Genomic DNA, 18,378 nt, shown 5'->3' on the forward strand with positions numbered 1-18,378 from the left:
GAAATACAAGAAATACAAGAAAGATGCTTTGCTGTTACCAAGAAAGCGGGAAGTTATTGAAGTTAATTTTAAACCCTTTTATAGTGATAATGTTTTAAAATTCCACCTCAATGTTGTTGTCAAGTGTTTAGGTATCATTCAAGGATCAGATCTGTGCTTTACAGAAAAAGAAATTTACTATACACTTAAGCTACGTCTTGTAATTAACTTTTTATTGCAGAATGCTCACAACATATCCAGCAATGTGCATCATGTAGGACTGAAAAGAAAATGTGTATATTTTCCAAGTTACTCCTACATGCTTTACTGTTGGGCCCTTCCAACAAGGTTCATTCACTCTGAGTCAGACTGCTGCATTTGTAATTTCAAAATTTGTACCACAATATAATTAAGATATCTTATCCTCGTTTTAGAATAGGTGGGAAAGGGTGCCTATGGCAAGAGTAGCTGACATTTGTAGACTTACTCTGGTTTATCGCATTTAAGTTGAGTCACAAAAATTCCATCTTCATGTATTACTGTAAACTTGTGACAGTCGTAGATTTTCAGACTCACTTCTCCACCATACTTAATGATGCATATTATACACCACCTGTTGAGGTCCCTCTCTCCCCCACAAGGCAAACATTTACCCTGTGACAAATTCTATGACTGCATTCCCCTGAATCAATGGGTATGTTTGGGAGAACTTCACCTCATTTTCACAACTGGACATTTTTTTTTGGGGGGGGGGGGATAATTTTAGATATGTACATACTGTGGAAACTCACTTAAAAATGTTGGTTAACACCTACAAAGATATAACTTGTAGGCGTTCACATTACATGTAATTGCCAGACACCTTCAGTGGAAACATACACGTTCCCATCCTCCAACCCTGAACTTACTTTTTAGGAAAAGCCGCTGTGAAAATTACATTTCCACCATTATAACTGATAATTATCAATAGTGAATACCAAAATATGGCATTTATGTTCGCTATTCCAGTTGTTTATGTACCAAGGTAACACTTCTGTGTACTAAAATGGCTGAGAATTGGGCTTAGACTCCTTTACTGGAAGGAGAAAAGCCAAACACATTTATCTTCAATCTGTATGTAATAAACTAGAATAGTGCACACAAACTAGAGCAAAGCAAATGCGCTGAAAAGTCCTCACACTTTTGGGTTCATTCTTGTGGGGTTGCGGGAAACCTCTACTTTGAGCTGGTGAGGTTCTTCTCGATTGGATGTTGTTGGGACCAGGTGACCGCTTCTCCTTCTCCCGCTTTAATTCAAGCTCAAGATGAGATCTGCAGAGAAGAGTATTAACAAAACTAAGAACCACATCTTCCTGCCCAACCAGTAGACAGCATAGCCTCAGTCTATCTGAAATGTCACAATAGTTGGACACTACAAGGCAGCCAGGGATTGGGTGGCTGTGGTCAATTGTGTATAACGATCAGCCACATATATCAAGTTATAAATCCACATGGAAATCTGTATCTGGCTTGCCTGTTGCATAACACCAAATCTGTACTATGGCTGTGATTGCATCAGGATAGGTGCAAATGAGGAAAAAAGAAAGAAATTCAGAGACCAGGAGAAAAAAAGAAAATATTTAATTGTGCTATTCTATTAGCCAATGTTCATATAGGAAATAAATGAAATCCCATTCTACCGGAATTCCGTTTCTTAATTGGTGAACTGCCAGCAAAGTCACTGCTCCTAATGAACAGTAGATTCTCCCTTCATGAGAGGCAGAAGCTTATGACTCTCTTAGGACTGCCTGATGTCTGCTACAAGCAATGGCTACAAGTTTCTTAGATCAGGCAGAAAGTGGCCAATCAGAACACGTTAGTCAAACACGTTGAGGATTTGTTTATAATCTAACTGCAAAGGATTTTTGAGAAGCCATGCTTGTAGTCCTTTGTATGAGTCATTAAATTTGGAGTGTTGGGGAATGAAGAGCTGATAAACAAATCCAGAACCTGGATGACTAACCGCTTACTGAAGGAAGAATTGAACAGATTAATTCCACCTGGTACTCCCATAACCCACAAACACTCTGTCTGGACCGTGTTCTGTGGAAGGACCTCATTCCCTGGCTGGTCTAGTCAAACAACAATTCCTGAAGAAGACACTGCACGTTTCTTTCACAAAACCTCTTAAGGAGCATGCATACACAATAAAAGCTAGGCATTCCTTCCTTGACGCAGGATTCTGTTATTACACTACAGTGATAATCTACTGGTTTAATAACCTAAGCTCTCTTTGACAATACAATTTTAGGCCCTACCTCATTATATGCAACCAGCATCTTGTTCCCCCCCCCATATTAAGGTATGTGTATACGGAGGTAATGTGCACTGCATCATGAAAACCAAGGTCCTTCGATCCACTAAACACCAAGAAAAGCTAATTGAGAGACAGACTTTGTCCTTTTTTTGCAAATAAGTAAGATCGATCTTGAAAAAGGGTTGCCATCCCTCTTGTAACAGTACATTTTCTACAAATATAAACAGTTATGTAAACATTCTTCTCTATTACCCCTAAATTATCCCACCATGGTCTCTGCCCTAAAGAGATCTGCAAATCAAAGTGGGCGCAAGAGGTCAAAAAGCATCACACCTCTCTTCCAGGGAGCAGGACTTCTAAATATCACCTACATGTGGTGCCTGAAAACTAACTATACAAGGAAAGGCGACATGAAGCCCTATTATTCCAACCACAGAACCAGATGAATATCTGGGGGACTAATAAAAGAGCTGAAGAAAATATATTGTCCAACGATCTATTAAACATCTTGGAATTGGTGTCATATTGGAAACCAACGTTATCTGAATTTTCAGACAAAGACATTTACTTGTCTAAAACAGACAATCAAAAATCTTAACTTGGGTACTTCTTTTCTTTCACTGGTTACTGTTCTTTAAAATCTCTGTTTTTAACTTTACAGAGAAAAACAAATGAATTATTTAACAATATAGAGTATCTCAAGACTTAAGGTATTTGATGCAAGTGACCCGTTTATGTGTTTGCTTCCAAGCTTTCCATAAAACAATTGCTGTGCCATCAATGTACAATGAATCTTATTGATTGATCTTCTTGAGACAACTTTTGTTTTACGTTTTGCAATCTAAAATAATCACGTAAAGAGCAAAAGAGGCAGTTTGTTTATTCAATTGTTTGTAAAGATGAAATTCAAGTCAGGAAGAATCTACCAGTGAATATTTTCGGCAAAAAAGAACGAGGACGCTTTGGTTTGTCACTGAGAGTAGGGGTGTTTTCCGTGGACTTCCATTAAGTCATTTCGTCCAGTTCTCCTGTCTGTATACACAAACACAACATTCATACAAGTGCATGAACTACTACCTCTTGCATCACCTTGAATGAATCTTGCAGATTAATGCATTTATCCAACACATCACTTCAAACCTTGGGGTGCAGAGGGGAGTGCCAGAAAAGCTAAACATACCAAGTCGGTCTGTATTATGCCTGCAGTAAATCTCAATAGGAGACAAACTGTCCATCATCGACCCACAAAACGTTAGCAGTAAAACCGCTAACAAAATAAGAGATCTGGTACCATATACATATTTTTCACTTACTGTAACATCTCTGTGATTATAGAGGGTACGCAGAGATGAAGGATGAAATATTGCTAGAGCATACCGAGTTTACAGTTAAGAAAATTGTGGAAATTATTTTAGCCACATAATTTTTAAAAATTTTTTTACAGAGTTTTATTATACCGCAAACTTGACCCAAATTGGGTATCAGAGCGCTTTACATAGCACCAGTTGCATTACATGAGGCCACATTAATCTTTGTTAGGCACAGGGAGATTACATGATTTGCCCAGAATCACAGGATGTTCAGCGTCATTCCAGAAAATCGAATCCAGTTCCCCAGATTCGAGGTCGACCGCCCTAGCCGTTAGGCCCACTCCTCTCCCAAACTCCTCATTATTAGCAGCTAAGTAACTCCATGTCTCTGATTACTTTTTTTAAAGATTTCCTATAAAAGCCAGCCCAGGTTAGGAAGTAGGACCTGAAGAGTCACATAAGCTCTGCCAAACAGATAGATTCTGCTGCACTGAGTGCCCTATTCTCACATTTGCCGGCATATCCGAGACCAGGTAGAGTTACTTTGCTCCCTTCCCACCCTTGCAAATGTCCGAGTCCAGACAACCTCTTGTGGTGTGAGATTAGAAGCAATCAAAAGCATGGCCTACCTGCTACTTTATAAGAGACCATGCTGTGGGAAATGGTCAGTCTGACGAAGGCTTCTCCTTTAGACTCAGTCAGAGGCTGTCATTCACTTTTGGCCTCATCACTTAGGAAGTTGTAATACTAGTGCCCCTACGTGCTCCTATGGTTCTGAACCTCTTCTTCAGGCTTTGAAGTAGCAAAGAAGTTTGCATTTTAAAGCGTAAGTTAATAGATGCATACGACTTTTAAAATAGTGTTTCACAAGGCAGATATGTTGCTTTGGCATCAATTTTTAAATCTGTGAGCCAATCCAGTGTTCCCTAGCAGTGCTATTTTTAAAGACACGTGTGTGCAAGGTTACTCAGCCGAAGGCTATCAAAATACAGTAGAAAGCTGTGGGTATGATAATTTTCAGTGGGAAAGTCGGATTTGTACATTCAATGATAAACACACGAAGTAAAGTTAGCACAGTGGACCTATTAATTGCACGAAGCGAGCTAACTCGCAACAAATCCAGATGACCCTTTTTTTCTTTTGGTTTGGAAGTGTGATGTAGTCGACAGGGTCTGACATCACTGGTTGTTCAAACATTAATACAAATACACTGCCAGATTCTAACGAGGGAAGGAGAGGAATAAATATAAAAGTCGAAGTGCAGCAGAAAGGAAAGCCTGCACAGCATTATCTACCATGTGCCAGAAACTGTGACATGCTGATGAAAATATGTTCAAGCAATACAGATCCTTTCTGAAGTGATGGACGTATTTATCCCTATTTCTCAGGTTTCACATGCAGAGGCAGGATACACAGTGGTAATTTTTAAACTCCATTGTTTTAGGAGCAGCCATTGCAAAAAGCATAAGAAATGTTAAGATTCATTTGCACACATGACTGATATGTAAAAAATGTACCATAATGAAGTGCATGCATAAGGTGGTGTGATGTACTGAGACGTTTATAAACCGGATACAGTAGCTAAACGTGAAGCTGGTGACATGGGGACTCTGATGGGTATACTTGGTGTCCGAGCTGTGCATTTGGTGGTCTATATATGGTGCAGGAACACATTTCAAAAAGTGAAGCGTTTGCAAAGGGATGGCATGTGTGAGAAGATTCCTTTCAACAATGCTAACTCCCTCTTTGCGTGCCACTACTCACACTTCTAGTGAGTGCCAAGAGACCTTATGGCAGTACTCCATACACTAAGTCCAATGACGTAAATTCTCTTTTGATATTTATTTGCTTTAAAGGGTCATAGCTTCACCATGAACAGTTCCTACTTGAAGTTTATTTAAAAAAATTCCTTTTCCCACTGCCCATTCATTGTGTCCAACATCCTAAAAACTCCCCCTCCTTTTCATCCAGTTGTGACAAGCTCACATGTTCACTACTCACAAACTCCCTTTACCAACTCACTTCCATTATTTATCCATACTCAAACCACTACTAAGCACAGGAGAACTTGAGAGCACAAACTTAAACTTACCACAAATAATCCATAATATAAAAGAAAGCACATATTACTAATCCACTAACAATTTAACTCTAATCTTGGGTTCCAGAGTAGGGTGCGACTCACCTCAAAGTGCTTCAACACCTCGTATGGGGTAATAAGCGCTAGTTAGCACTATATAAATATAATTTACAAATTACAATTGACACGCATGAAGCTGTGCCGATCTGCTACTCTCTGAGCTGCTGGAACAGGTCTATGCATCCTCAAAGATGGAGCACTAAAGGAGGAGAACGACAATAATCAGCTAGTGGTAACATTCAGTGAAGAGCTGGTCCCGAAATACACAAGGCACAATTTTTGCATCAAAACAACAGTACACATTCACTAGGTAGATGCCATTGCTATGCAATATGCCCCAGTTGTATCAGCCTCATCACCTGATGTGTCAATGTTGTGCAATTGTCCAAATAAACTTGCAGGCCCGCTACTGTTCTTCGAAGCTTGCCATTTTTAAAAAAAAGGGAAATCATCCACTTTATTTTTATATGCATTGTTTCTGGAGTGCTGCTAATCACTGTTAAGCTACCTAAAAGTGCTTAAGAATAACAAAGCCTAGGGTTACTCGCAATCATGCATTGTACTATAAAAGATAGAAAACCCGGTCCTATTCAAACTGCACTAAAAATCATGCTTTGAAGGGAGGAACATGCATTTAAGATACAAACTCTTATACGGTCCCATCTGTTTCACCCTTAAGTTTTTACCGCAGCCAGCCTTCTCATCCATGAAGCTTTATCGAGTTGTTTCACAGAGTAGCATATCTATCACTAGAAGTAGTCAACAAAACAATGTCTTCACCGCTGTTTCACGAGCTGTTCCACGTGTAGCTGCAGGCTGTCGATCTTGTCCCCAAACTCCTGCTTGAAGAGCCTGTTAGCGTCCTCTGCTGACTGGCGATCTCGCTCTGCCTGTCGCAATCTGGATTTGAGCCACATGAACTTGTGATAAAAAACAAAAGCCATGGTGGGGAGGAAAAACGAGTTTTAAACAACAAAAAATAATAACCCAAATGAAATGGCGTAGAGGGGAAGAGCAAGTAAAGCATGGGAAAAAACAAGAAGGAAAGTTTGAAGGAAATAAAGGTAAAAAAAATGTTCCGCACAAAAAAAAGTGGTGAAGCAGGCAGAAAACAAAATGTCTTTTTAAATTTTTTTTTTTTTAGCTTTGTTTAAGGGGTCAAGGCCAAATAGTGATAGATTTGAAAATCTAGCTGAACATATCACATACACATTTTTAGCTTTTTTAGGTCAAATCCGATTTTAATACAAGTTACATCTAATCTTTACACATGTAACTGGAAATTGCAACACAGGATATCAGTACTAGTATTTGGGTTTGGTGCATTTCTTCGCCTCTTTCACAAAAGGTGCATCTGACAAAGTGCACACAGGCATTTACACCTAGGCATTTTATGCTCCTCAATAAAACAGTACATAAAACAAACAAAATTAATTGGTCCGCAAGTTGTTTTAATTTCACACCACAACATTTCTGAAGAAAGCAGGGTTGATTTCTAGTTTTATGTATGGTTTCTAATGATAGCAAAAACAAATGAAACTAACAACATGGGGCACATGTCTGCCTAGGTTTCATCAAACGTACAACAAAAACCGCGAGAAAAAGAAAGGAGATGAGGGGTCAAGCCAATACCAGATGTCTAAGTAATCTATGCAGTTGTGACACCTCACATCCAGCGCTCATTAGTGCTTCCATTGTGAATGGGCTCTTAAAAGAACATAAGTGGATGATGCAAGGAGGATCGCCCTGCTGTCAATCAGTCCAAAGAAGCACACATCGAAACACGCAACTGTCCAAAACATTCTTCCAACTGGGGTATCAGGGTCTGTTTGGAGGATTTAGAGGACGAGGGCACATCTAAAGTCATTATAGAAGTGGAAAAACATACTGAAGTCTTCCTCAAGCCTGAAAGTCTGCAAATGACTTTTGAAGGGATCCCCTGATCAAGGACCAACGAAGACTCATAACCATAAATTTTGAATTCCAAAGTGGAGACGTCACACAAATGGTAACAGAAGGAAAATAGGGACACATCAATTTAAAGTTTCACAACCCAAGAACCGGAAATCTCAACCTGTGATTTCACTATCTTCTGCATAGATCTCAGCACTGAACTAAAAGCTTTAGAAACGGCCGCTAGACAAGGAAAACACCTCGGCGAATTGAAGCCCCAAATAGAACACAGTAATAAAAGTCCTCGGTTATAAGTACTCAGATGTAGGTCCCAATACTGTACTTTCTTTTCCACTTTAAATACCTTTGGAAGTGAAAAGAAACTCTAAACTCTACACAGTAAAACGCAGCATTTTGACACTGTGGTGGCAGACTGAGCTTGCCTCGGATATTCACATCTCTTGATCAAAGCAGTTGCTCTATTTTTAAAATGCTCTGAAGCAACCATGAGGTGGCATGTTGGAGCCATCCAAAACATCTTAAACCAAAATAAAACGTTTTCATGAGTGGCACTTGAGAATGCTGAGGTGTCTCAGGGGGGTTGTCCCATCATCCATTTGTGTTTATTTTTCACTTACTAGTCATTGTAGAACCTTCTACTTATTACAAGGCTGTATCTACATCTTAGTGAAAAAGTATATATTATGATTATGATTTATCAAATTAAGACAAGAACCTTAATTAAAATGTTTCGAATAATGACCCACGTCCATGGGGGGCTTAACATCTACAAGCCCAATAACCAGGAAAGGAGGGAATGTGAACCGGTGGATGTTCCATCAAAAATGCACTATTAAGGATCATGAGCCGTATCCTAAGGACGAACTGCACTTTACAAATCTTGATGCCATTTCATTGTTTGATAAATTGCGCATGTACAGTCAAACTCTATCCCTCCTCTTTCAGCACAAATACAAGGCCCAGTACTTCCACAACAACAAAATGTTGTCAACGTTTTTCAAATTTATACGGAGATTAGGACCTATGATTTTTTTTTGGTAGACATATCAAATTCACCTTATCAATGGCTGCCATTCTGCAGAAAATGCAAACCGCCTGTGAAAAAGGCAGCATGAATTGAATATTCTGGAGGCTAAAAGAGAACAGTGATGCTTTGCTTTCCAAAATGCAATCAATAATTTGGGAGTGTCAGAAAAAACCTTGTTTGCCCGCTGCCCAATCAAAGAAATAAAAATATGAGAATATCTCAAAATATAATAAATTATCTTATTACATGTTTGCTTTCATCTGCAGCTAGACCAGCAAATATTACAACTAGCTAGGTAATATTTTTAAATCACCCATACACAAACAGTATAAACTATCCTGTTCTACACAACCAAAGAGCGAGTAACTTGCAAAGCAAAAGTAAATCTCTGGTGCTCAGTAGATTATTCTGAAAATATTATTTGATAACAGACACACAAGATGCATGACAAATCTGCATTTAACAAAGGAATAATGGTTTATTGCAAACACTGTCACCATTAACAATTATGTGTGTATCATTTTTTTTATCATCAATATATACGTGATTGATTGGAAGCACCAGCACCAGTATTTTTAAGTGAGGAGAGGATGGAAAACAGGTATCGGAGCCCCTGGCCTGACCATGATTGAGCCTGGATGCACCTCCTTGAGATGCTTAGGTCTGCTTAGTTCCACTTGGGTCAACAGTCGCAGTTACTACCAACCTAAATGGACAAAAGCTTGCGAAGGAGAGTATCCAAGCTCAAAACCATGGTCGGGCTATGGATGTGATTTAAAAACACTCGGCTGGTGAATGTTGTTGATATACATCTGTTTGCACATACAGACTGTTTGCATTAAACAATGACTGTCCTTTGGTGTGCTTTACGGTCATAAAACCTTCTATTCTAGCACCACATTTATATATTGATTATTCCCACACATTTGTCTAAAGAGTTATTTGTTTCTCTCACTGTCATCAAAGCATGTGCAGGTAAGCATTTAGTCAGCTTCTCAATGGGGCCTCATCACTTAAACTCAATAAAGTACATTCATGTCGCTTCTCTATTTCCTCCCGACAAACCATGTATCGCAATACCCAGGGACTTTCAATGAAGAGCAATAATCAGTAATTCAATTTCGAAGTAGGAGAAGAACTTAATCTGGTAATGTGGTTGATCGCCTGTGTGCTTTTCTTTCCTCAACTTCTTCCAAATGCTCAAAATGCTGAAAAGAAATCATATTTCAGCGAAATCAAGGATTGCACCTCAGATTTTCTAATAAAGTCTTCTAGGGACTGGGGTTGTCAGGCCATGTAAAAGATGTTCCAGATGTAAGAAGAGGCATACTCCAACAGGGTGAGGCAAAGAGGCATTACTAAAGCAAGGCAGGAAGGACGTCTGTTGAACTTGACAGCAGCAAAGTTGCACTGCTGTCTGATCTTACTGGATGTAATCACCACCAAGTCTACTGGGACGTATGTTCCCTGTATACTAACTAGCCTTATTTTCAAATATGTTTTAAGTAAGTCTATCTGGCAAAACCAAATATTAAAAAATAATCAGCAGTTCAGAATGCAGGTAAACATTTTCCGAGATCGCTGGTTTCCGCTCTCAATAGGGTGAGGCCCTTGGCCCCTTTCCAGCCCTCCCCCGCCACCATTTCCAAGCCACAATAATCAAGTTATAATGTCAGTTGTGAGGGGACCGGTTGCAGAACGTCTACTGATGTTTCTGTATGAGTTTGTTTGCTGCACTGTTTAAATTTTTTGCCTGTTTCACCAAGTCCTTTTCACTATTCAAACATACAAGGGGTTGAAAGAAGATGTGAGCAAAGGGATAAAAATGATAAGAAAAAAACATTGCAAGAGAAGAAAACCAGTTAAAAACAGTTACTATAGAAATAACAAAATTAGTGCAGAGATCACAAAATAGACAGGCGGAGGCAGATATTAAAGGCATGCAACTTCAAGTGCGCATCAAGAGCTCCTCAGTTACCCTTTACTGGAGCTCTTCAATAACTAATCAATTTTATTAAATTATATACAGGTTTGATAACATTTCCTCTTAATTAACCCTTCACGAAACAGCACGTTCTGATATTTTTGATTTGTAAGAGTTATTCACTCAATGATAAAAACCTTTTCAGTGGCACACATACATTTTGAAAAATCCACACATTTATAAAAATGTCCTAAATTAAGAATAAAACATGGTTCGATCTAAGGCTAACCAACTAACCTAGTTGGTTTTGGTGACTTTCCCAGAGATATTCAGTTAGTAGAAGGCAACAGTGCGCTACACAGTAACAGGCAGGGGGATATCAAGGGATGGAATGCAAATGGGTTATTACTTTAATGCACCATTTACAATGAGCAAATTGATGCATATCACAGACTATCCCCATTACTCATTGAGGTTTATTTAGCTTGCACTAATGCATAACGAGAAAAGAGAAAATGTCTGAAAACCAAGCCTTTATTTCAAGGCATTCCCTTGCACAACATACAAGTTGCTGAAGGTCTTTATTCCCACCCAAACACACTTATTAGGGTGTTTCCTTCCCCAAAGGCACTCACTGCAGTTTGTCTATCACACTTCTTACGGAACAACCCCACCCACAGATATTTTGTCCTGCCCACACTGTGATTTTGGCAGCTGCTAGCTCGCAGATCATAACCAAGGAGGCATGAATTTAGGTAGAATATTTTTTAAATAAGCAGTTACTACAAGGAAATTATGCAGACACCGGTCATCTGACTGACACCCATTTCTTCACATCTACGACAATACAACTATAAAAGCCTCGAGTAACCGTCATGCTACATAAGAAATTGTGTCGCTTCTCATAGTACACTGTATCCTGACAGAAGCGGTCTTCAGTGTTACCTTTGTTCCAATTGTTTAATGGTAGCCGCCATCTGATTTGTTTTCTCTTCCAAGCGGCTGCTTAATTCACTTTTCTGCTTTGCTGCCAAGTCTGAACTCTGAAAAGGGAAATTATACATTTCAGTAATGTACTAAATAAAAATATATTTCAAACATCTATCTATGCAGAAGAAAACAGCAGAATTTACACTTTGACAAAATGTTCAGAACATATGTCATTCCCATGGGTCGACACTTCTGTCTTGCAAATAAGTCATTTGATATTTATGAGATGATATAGCGCCTGAATCACCCCGAAAGGGGTAGCTCTGCGCTAAGGCTGCGTGCTACAGCCAGACAGACATATCTATTAGGTTTTTAACAGTTTTCTAAAATGTAAGAGGTTATGGCATTTGCGTAGTTGGCAGGAAAGTTAATTCCAGAGAGTAGGGGCGCGATGCATAAAGGTCCTGCCACCCAGACAAGCTTTTTTGATTCTCGGGATGCAGAGAAGTGACTTGGATCTAGACCGAAGAGACCTAGAGGGTGTGTCCCTTGTTAATTTGTTGGACATGTAAAGGGGTCCAAGCCCGATAAGAGCTTTGAAAACGGTGCAACAGATCTTACATTTCACTCGTTTTCTCACTGGGGGCCAGTGGAGTTTGTTTAGAAGCAGTAGCGAGGCTGTTTGAGGGGGAGCATTTGCTACTAATTGGGCCGCGGTGTTCTGGACTACTTGCAATTTGTCCAGGGAGGCCTCGTTGGCGGAAGCCAACAAAGCATTGCAGTAGTCCAGTCGGCTTGCATCAGTGTTTTTCGTGTGAAAGTAGGTAGTAGAGGGAACACTTTTCTAAGAAGACCAAGTACGTAGAAGCATGTTCCAGCAGTGGTGGTAGCATGTGCTTCTAATGTTAAATTCTGGTCAATGCGGATACCCATATTCTTGACCACTGTTTTCGGGGAGTGTGCCGGGCCCAGTTCCTCCGGCCACCAACTGGGTGACCAGCTTATTGCCGCGCCTCCAAACAAAATAATTTCCGATTTCTTGGCATTCAGTTGGAGGAGTTGGCCTTCATCCAGGAGGCAATGGTCTTCAATCCTTTTTGAAAGGATGGGTTAGGTGTTAAGGCTGGATTTATCAAAAGAGAATAAGAGCTGGGTGTCGTCCGCATTGGACATGGGACTAAACCCTAAAGTCTTCATTAATTTGGCTAAGGGGGTAAAATATATGTTAAAAAGGGTAGGGCTCAAACATAAGCGCTGCGGTACGCCCTTGGTTACTTTGGTGGTCTTAGATCTGAAAGGGCCCATGGTGACTGTTTGAGTTCTGCCCGTTAAGAAGTCTGCTAACCATTTCAATGCAGCCCCTTTAACCCCAAGGACCTCAAGTCCCTCCAGTAGGATTTGGTGTGAAATGGTATCAAATGCCGCTGATAGGTCAAGCAGCACTAAAAGTGCTGCCTGACCTTTGTTCAGTGCCATACTGATGTTATCAGTAACCTCTATCAAGGCAGACTCGGTACTGTGCTTGGCACGGAAACCTTACTGGGGACATCTAGGCAATGTGCAGCTCCTACAAACTCGGATAAGTGCCTGTTATTGTTTTTTTCAAGTACCTTGCTTTGCAAGGGAAGCAGAGAAATGGTGCGGTAGTTGGACAGTTTTTAGGGGCTTTTAGGTTTTTCCGGATAGGGACAACTTGTGCAGCTTTTATTTCAGGAGGGAGTCTCCCATCCCTCAGGGAACGGTTGAGTATGGTGCAGATAGGGGTGGCAAGTTGTTTAGCAAGCCAGGAAGTGATTTTGGCTGGGACTACAGCCAAGGGGGACCCTGACTTAACCTTAGTTAGCTGAGACTCCATCTCTTGAGGGATAAGGAAAGTTATGCAGTTGAACGATGTTAGATGAATTTGCTAGGCGTTCTGTGGAGGTGTTATTGCAGACGCTGCTGGCCGCGGTTATTTTGTGGTAAATAGCATCAATTTTCTGTATGAAATAGGCTGCTACGTTGTCACATAAATGTTGAGAAGGAGCTTCTACAGTGTTGGTTGGCGATATGTAGCTTACGTGCGGACTTTAGATTTTTGTGGTACGAGGATAGTGCGGCTTTGAATCTCTTTATCCTGAGCACTATGTGAGTGTCACCAGTTACGTTCTAATTTTTTACATTGGTTTTTTTCTGTCGCAGGAGTGGGAAATACCAACTGGTTTGAGTGTGGTTAGGAAGGTGGGTCTGTTGTTTCAGGGGTGCAACTTGATCAACCGTGGATTGTAGGATGGAATTATAGTGGGCTAGCTGTTCTTCCACACTACCTGTATTTGTATCACTGATCCAGGTACGAAAAGGGGTCTGGAACTGGTCAGGGTTGAGTTTGTACCATTATCTGTACCAAGTTTTGGGCATAGAGGGATTTCTAAAATTAATAATTCGAAAATCAATCTGAGAATGGTCTGTCCAAGTTAGAGGGTGGGTTTCCCCACAAATGATATTGGAGGAATTAGTTAAAAGTTGGTTTAAGGTGTGTCCTGCTAGGTGTGTGGGGGCATGACTGATCTGCAGGAGATTAAGGTTTGCCAGATCTGCTAAACAAACTGAAGCATCAGTGTTGGCAGTATTTTCACTGTGGATGTTAAAATTGCCCAACAGTAAAACAATTTGGGTGGAGACAACGTATGGGGAGATGAGTTCCATTAGACTATTGGTAAAATTGGACAATGAGCCCGGGGGTCTATATACGAGGGCACCTTTCCAAATCAGTTGGGGATGTAAGTCCAATCTAAAAACTATACATTCTAGTGTGTACTTACACATCCGGTCTAGAATAGAGATAGTGATGGAATCCTTATGTAGAATGGCTAAACCTCCCCCCGTCCTTCCTGGCCTATCGAGCTTTAGGATTCGATAGCCGTCCGGGAGAGCCATCGCAATGGCGGGATTGGAGGAGGGCTTGGTCCAGGTTTCAATATGGGGTCGTTTTCAGACAGGAAATCCCAGATGTTAACGGTGTGTTTAGGAAGGAATCTTACATTGACCAAAAAACAATTCCAACTTAAATTAGTGGGCAGAATCTGGGCACAAACTTGTAGGGTACGCACACCTGGTCTGGAGTTCATTCTCAGATCAGGAAGTGGGCAATGCGTAGAAGAGTCTTCTACGACAATGCTCTGAAACCTACACTTTCTGCATGTAAAAGGACCTTCTGGGCAAATGGAGAGAGGAGGGGCAGGATGTAATAAGTGCTCACAGGGGCTAGAGCAGTTGTGCTTGATCTTTATTAAATCCTCTCATGTGTGTAGGCATTGGCTGTCCATGGTGTAGACATTTTCTAGGGAAAACTGACATGGGTTCCGGTTCCAGGCGACGTCCGGGCACGGACGGGTGTAGACGGGCTTGCTTTGGAGCGCCCGCTGCGCGCCCGCTACGCGTCGAGCCAGTCATTGATTAAATAAGGGATCAGGCCACTAGACCGTCCCCTCCGTTTCCGGTAGCCGCCGGAAGTGACCCGGGTCGCTTTCTTCAGCGCAATCTCCCTCCACTCAAACGGGACAACCCGCGATGGACCGGGGAGGAGCGCTCAGAAGGTTACTGAAGGCAGGTTATGGTGGGGGGGATCAAGAGGCAAGTGAACATAGGAAAGCAATTTTAAAAGTATTTTGACGAGTGAGAAGTGCTCTAAAAAGTCAGACTTAATTGTTGCTGGAATACAGTGTGCATGAAGAGCGTTGGTTATGCAGATCTAGCTGTGCGCATCCGCTACGGGTCGAGGCAGTCATGGATTAAATAAGGGGTCAGGCCACTGGACGGTCCCCTCCGTTTCCAGTAGCCACCGGAAGGGCCACCGGGTTGCTTCCTTCAGCGCGATCTTCCACCACTCAAATGGGTCAACCCGCGGTGGCCAAGGTGAAGTATAGAGTAAAACACCTTTCAAAATGGAGCTACGTTACTTATTTTGAAGGAAGCTACTCTGACCTTCTAAGCAATTTGGGAAATGAACGTATTGCTCTTCGTGCTCCCTGTAAAATTTATACTCTTATACCCAAGTGTGGGTTTGAGAGTCTCTAATTCAGTGGCCAAGCGACATCCTGCACCTCATCATGTCACTATGAGCTGCCGATTATGTTTTCCTGTGAGGTGACCCGTATCTCACAAACAACATGCAGAGTGGCTTGCACGGCTGGACTATAAACGTCTTTAATGAGAGTACCTTTGAAATGCCACATATACTGCTGCTGCGCCGGTGGAAGAAGCACAAAGTCTTTGTCAGAACCTGTACTCTGTTAATATCATGTAAATGCAAAATACTATTTATTGACATAAGTGATGTTGCAGTTTTAATAGCTGGTCAAAAACGACCAGGTCACTGAGAGATGCTCAGAGCTCCTACGTGCTTTTATACTTTCTATAAGGAATTTCGGAGGGGCAATCCAAAGACAAACTTGTCTTTGTTGAAGATAATGAGGGCTCTTTAGATGAAAGAACTTAAAGCTTGCTGATTCTCCTGGTAGAGGAAATCATCACCAAGAAAGCAGTCTCTCCAGTCAAAACATTGATGTCACAGGAGATCAGCGGCTTAAATGGTTTGTTCATATGCAAGGTCAAGAGCTGGTTTAAATCCACTATGAACGACAAGATAGGGAAACATAATAAGACATGGGCCAGGGGTGGAGGTGCACGTGGAAGGCACCCACGTGGCTTCAATATAGGAATGAACTGAAGATAGACTTCTTTAAAGACTACGATGCAACAGCAGCGCACTTCTGCAAGGAATTAGAAATGCCTGCACTAAGAGCTGCACATTTAACATCCTCCACAAATGTTATTTGACCAAACAACTTCCAGGGCCTTCACCTTTACGTCTGAAGAACAGACCTAAAGTAAATCGAAAGAACTCCAGTTGCTATGCTCTGTTCTTCAGACATACAGGTGGAGGCCCTGGAAGTTTATATGCAGAATCTGTCTCCGACTGCAAAAGGAGTCCCCTCTGAGCATAAGCAGAACAGGGACAAGCTAAGCAGATCCAAGTACGATATCCTCCTTGGCCAGTAACGTGCGTTCAGGATCATCCACGCATAGGCTGGGATGGCTGGCGATGCCAAAAGGACATTCTCTTGGATTATCCGCAAAACAGGAGGGACTCCATATGAAATGGAGAGAAGGGAGGCCAGCGCCGGGGGAAAGCTGCAGCCTTCCCCTCTTAGAACTCATGAAAAGGGAGGGAGGTGTCCTGATTTACTATCTGTAGGACGCAATATTCCGTTGTGTTGCCCCTAATCGGACAGATGGTAAAATACCCTTACCTCCCATGCAGGCTACAAATGTTCCCTTGGGGGTGAGCTAAAGCAGTTTTGCTGGTGGCATGGGAGAGGAAGAATGCAGCTGCTGGTGTTTGTGATGGCCTGTTAAGCCACAAAACATCCTGTTCGGGTGCAGGCTATTGGCTTGACTGCTTCATTGATTGGGATGGCTGGCGTTGTCAAATGGACATTTCCCTGGACTAACCGCAAAACCGGAGGAACTCCAGATGAAACTGAGAAGCAAGGGAGGCAAGCACCAGGGTACAAACAATAGCAGGCCCTTCTTGGAATCTCATAAACGGTCAAATCTGCATTTTCTTCAAACAGATAAGACAGTGGAATACAACCTGGGATGCCATCGAATTTACAGAGGTCCCCATCGAGCAGGCTACTGAGTCCACTGTGCTCAGTCCTGACTGGAGGATCTACTTAGCTGCTCCTATTCACTACACATGACTGCTGCAAAGTAGCCTCTTAGTGGGCCAGAAAGCTTGGCACAGCCATAAAAGTCAGCTCCCACAGGGTGTGCAAATAGCATGCTAGCAGGTAGGTTACATTTGTGGAGCAGACAGCAAGATTCCTGAGAAAACCACCATCCACAATGCTTGGATATTTTTTGCATCCCGATCGGGAGGGGCCATAGGGAAGAACCCTGGGGTTTGCTTTGTTTGGAAAGATGCCTGCCTGCACCATCAGACTCACAAGGGAAGGATGAGCAGAGCATACAAAAACATCAGGTCTTCAGTCAACAGCAGAGTGTGACCTCACTATTAACCGTCTGGGCAGAGGTTGGTTTGTTCTAAACAACTAAAATGGGTTTCATTAAGGTCTGGCTGAAAGAAGTACTGGCTATGAGGCCAACTGCAACACCTATGTCAAAACACTCGTCTTTTTCCCTTTCATGGGCAAGAATAGTTCCAGCACTTCACCTGCCTTCATCAGGACAGCTGGGACTGACACCACTTCTTCCGACAAAGTCACCTTCTGGAAAATATAAAACCAGCTGACTTTTGTGTTAGCTTTTTTTAGGGCAAAATAGTCCCCCAGCATCAGTGCTTAAAAGAATAGAGGTTACCTGCCTTACTACTGCCATCATTATCATTCTGGACAATGCCAGGCATCTGTATGACATCAAATTATAACCAAATAATGAATGCATCCTTTTGAAAATGTTGTCTCTAGGTAGGGGATCTATAACAGTCTCTAACCAGCCTCTATGCCTGGTATCCAGAATGCTTTACAGGGGGCTTGGTCATGGGAAGATTTGGCCCACTATGCAAGGACTCCAAAGATGACAATGGCAGCTCTGAAGACGATGCTATGCCAGTGCATGTACAACCAGCAAAGTCTATGGCAGAGGGAGGACCTCCCCTGGCACATAAATGGGTGGGGGGCCTACCCGCTACTGGTGGTTCAGTCAGTACACCCACTACCACCATGGGGGTAGAGGGCACACTAATGAGGGCCTGATGGAACAAAGCTAGCATTGCCCGAGAGAAGGTTGCAATTTGTGCAGGACGGGAGAGAGCTAGGGCCTGGCAACAAGCTCAAGCTCGGACATTGAGGATGT

The 18,378-nt window shown here is 41.9% G+C and overlaps 1 protein-coding gene across 8 annotated transcripts in view; it reads right to left on the reverse strand.

Moving 5' to 3' along the window:
* The window catches only part of RUFY3 (RUN and FYVE domain containing 3), a 420,608-nt gene that overhangs the window by 33,764 nt on the left and 368,466 nt on the right, over positions 1-18,378 (reverse strand). For 6 of the 8 annotated variants that reach the window (XM_086961767.1, XM_086961769.1, XM_086961773.1 and 3 more), the window contains 3 exons: positions 11,536-11,633; positions 6,506-6,625; positions 1,158-1,290 (listed from right to left, as the gene is read on the reverse strand). In XM_086961767.1, the coding sequence (XP_086817893.1) occupies positions 1,158-1,290; positions 6,506-6,625; positions 11,536-11,633 (351 nt within the window). Of the gene's footprint in view, positions 1-1,157; positions 1,291-6,505; positions 6,646-11,535; positions 11,634-18,378 lie in introns of all 8 variants that reach the window. The other 2 variants (XR_015309343.1, XM_086961772.1) reach the window with 2 other exon arrangements.

Source organism: Lissotriton vulgaris, chromosome 3_1, assembly GCF_964263255.1.
Source record: "Lissotriton vulgaris chromosome 3_1, aLisVul1.2, whole genome shotgun sequence".
In the NCBI taxonomy this organism is placed as follows: domain Eukaryota; kingdom Metazoa; phylum Chordata; class Amphibia; order Caudata; family Salamandridae; genus Lissotriton; species Lissotriton vulgaris.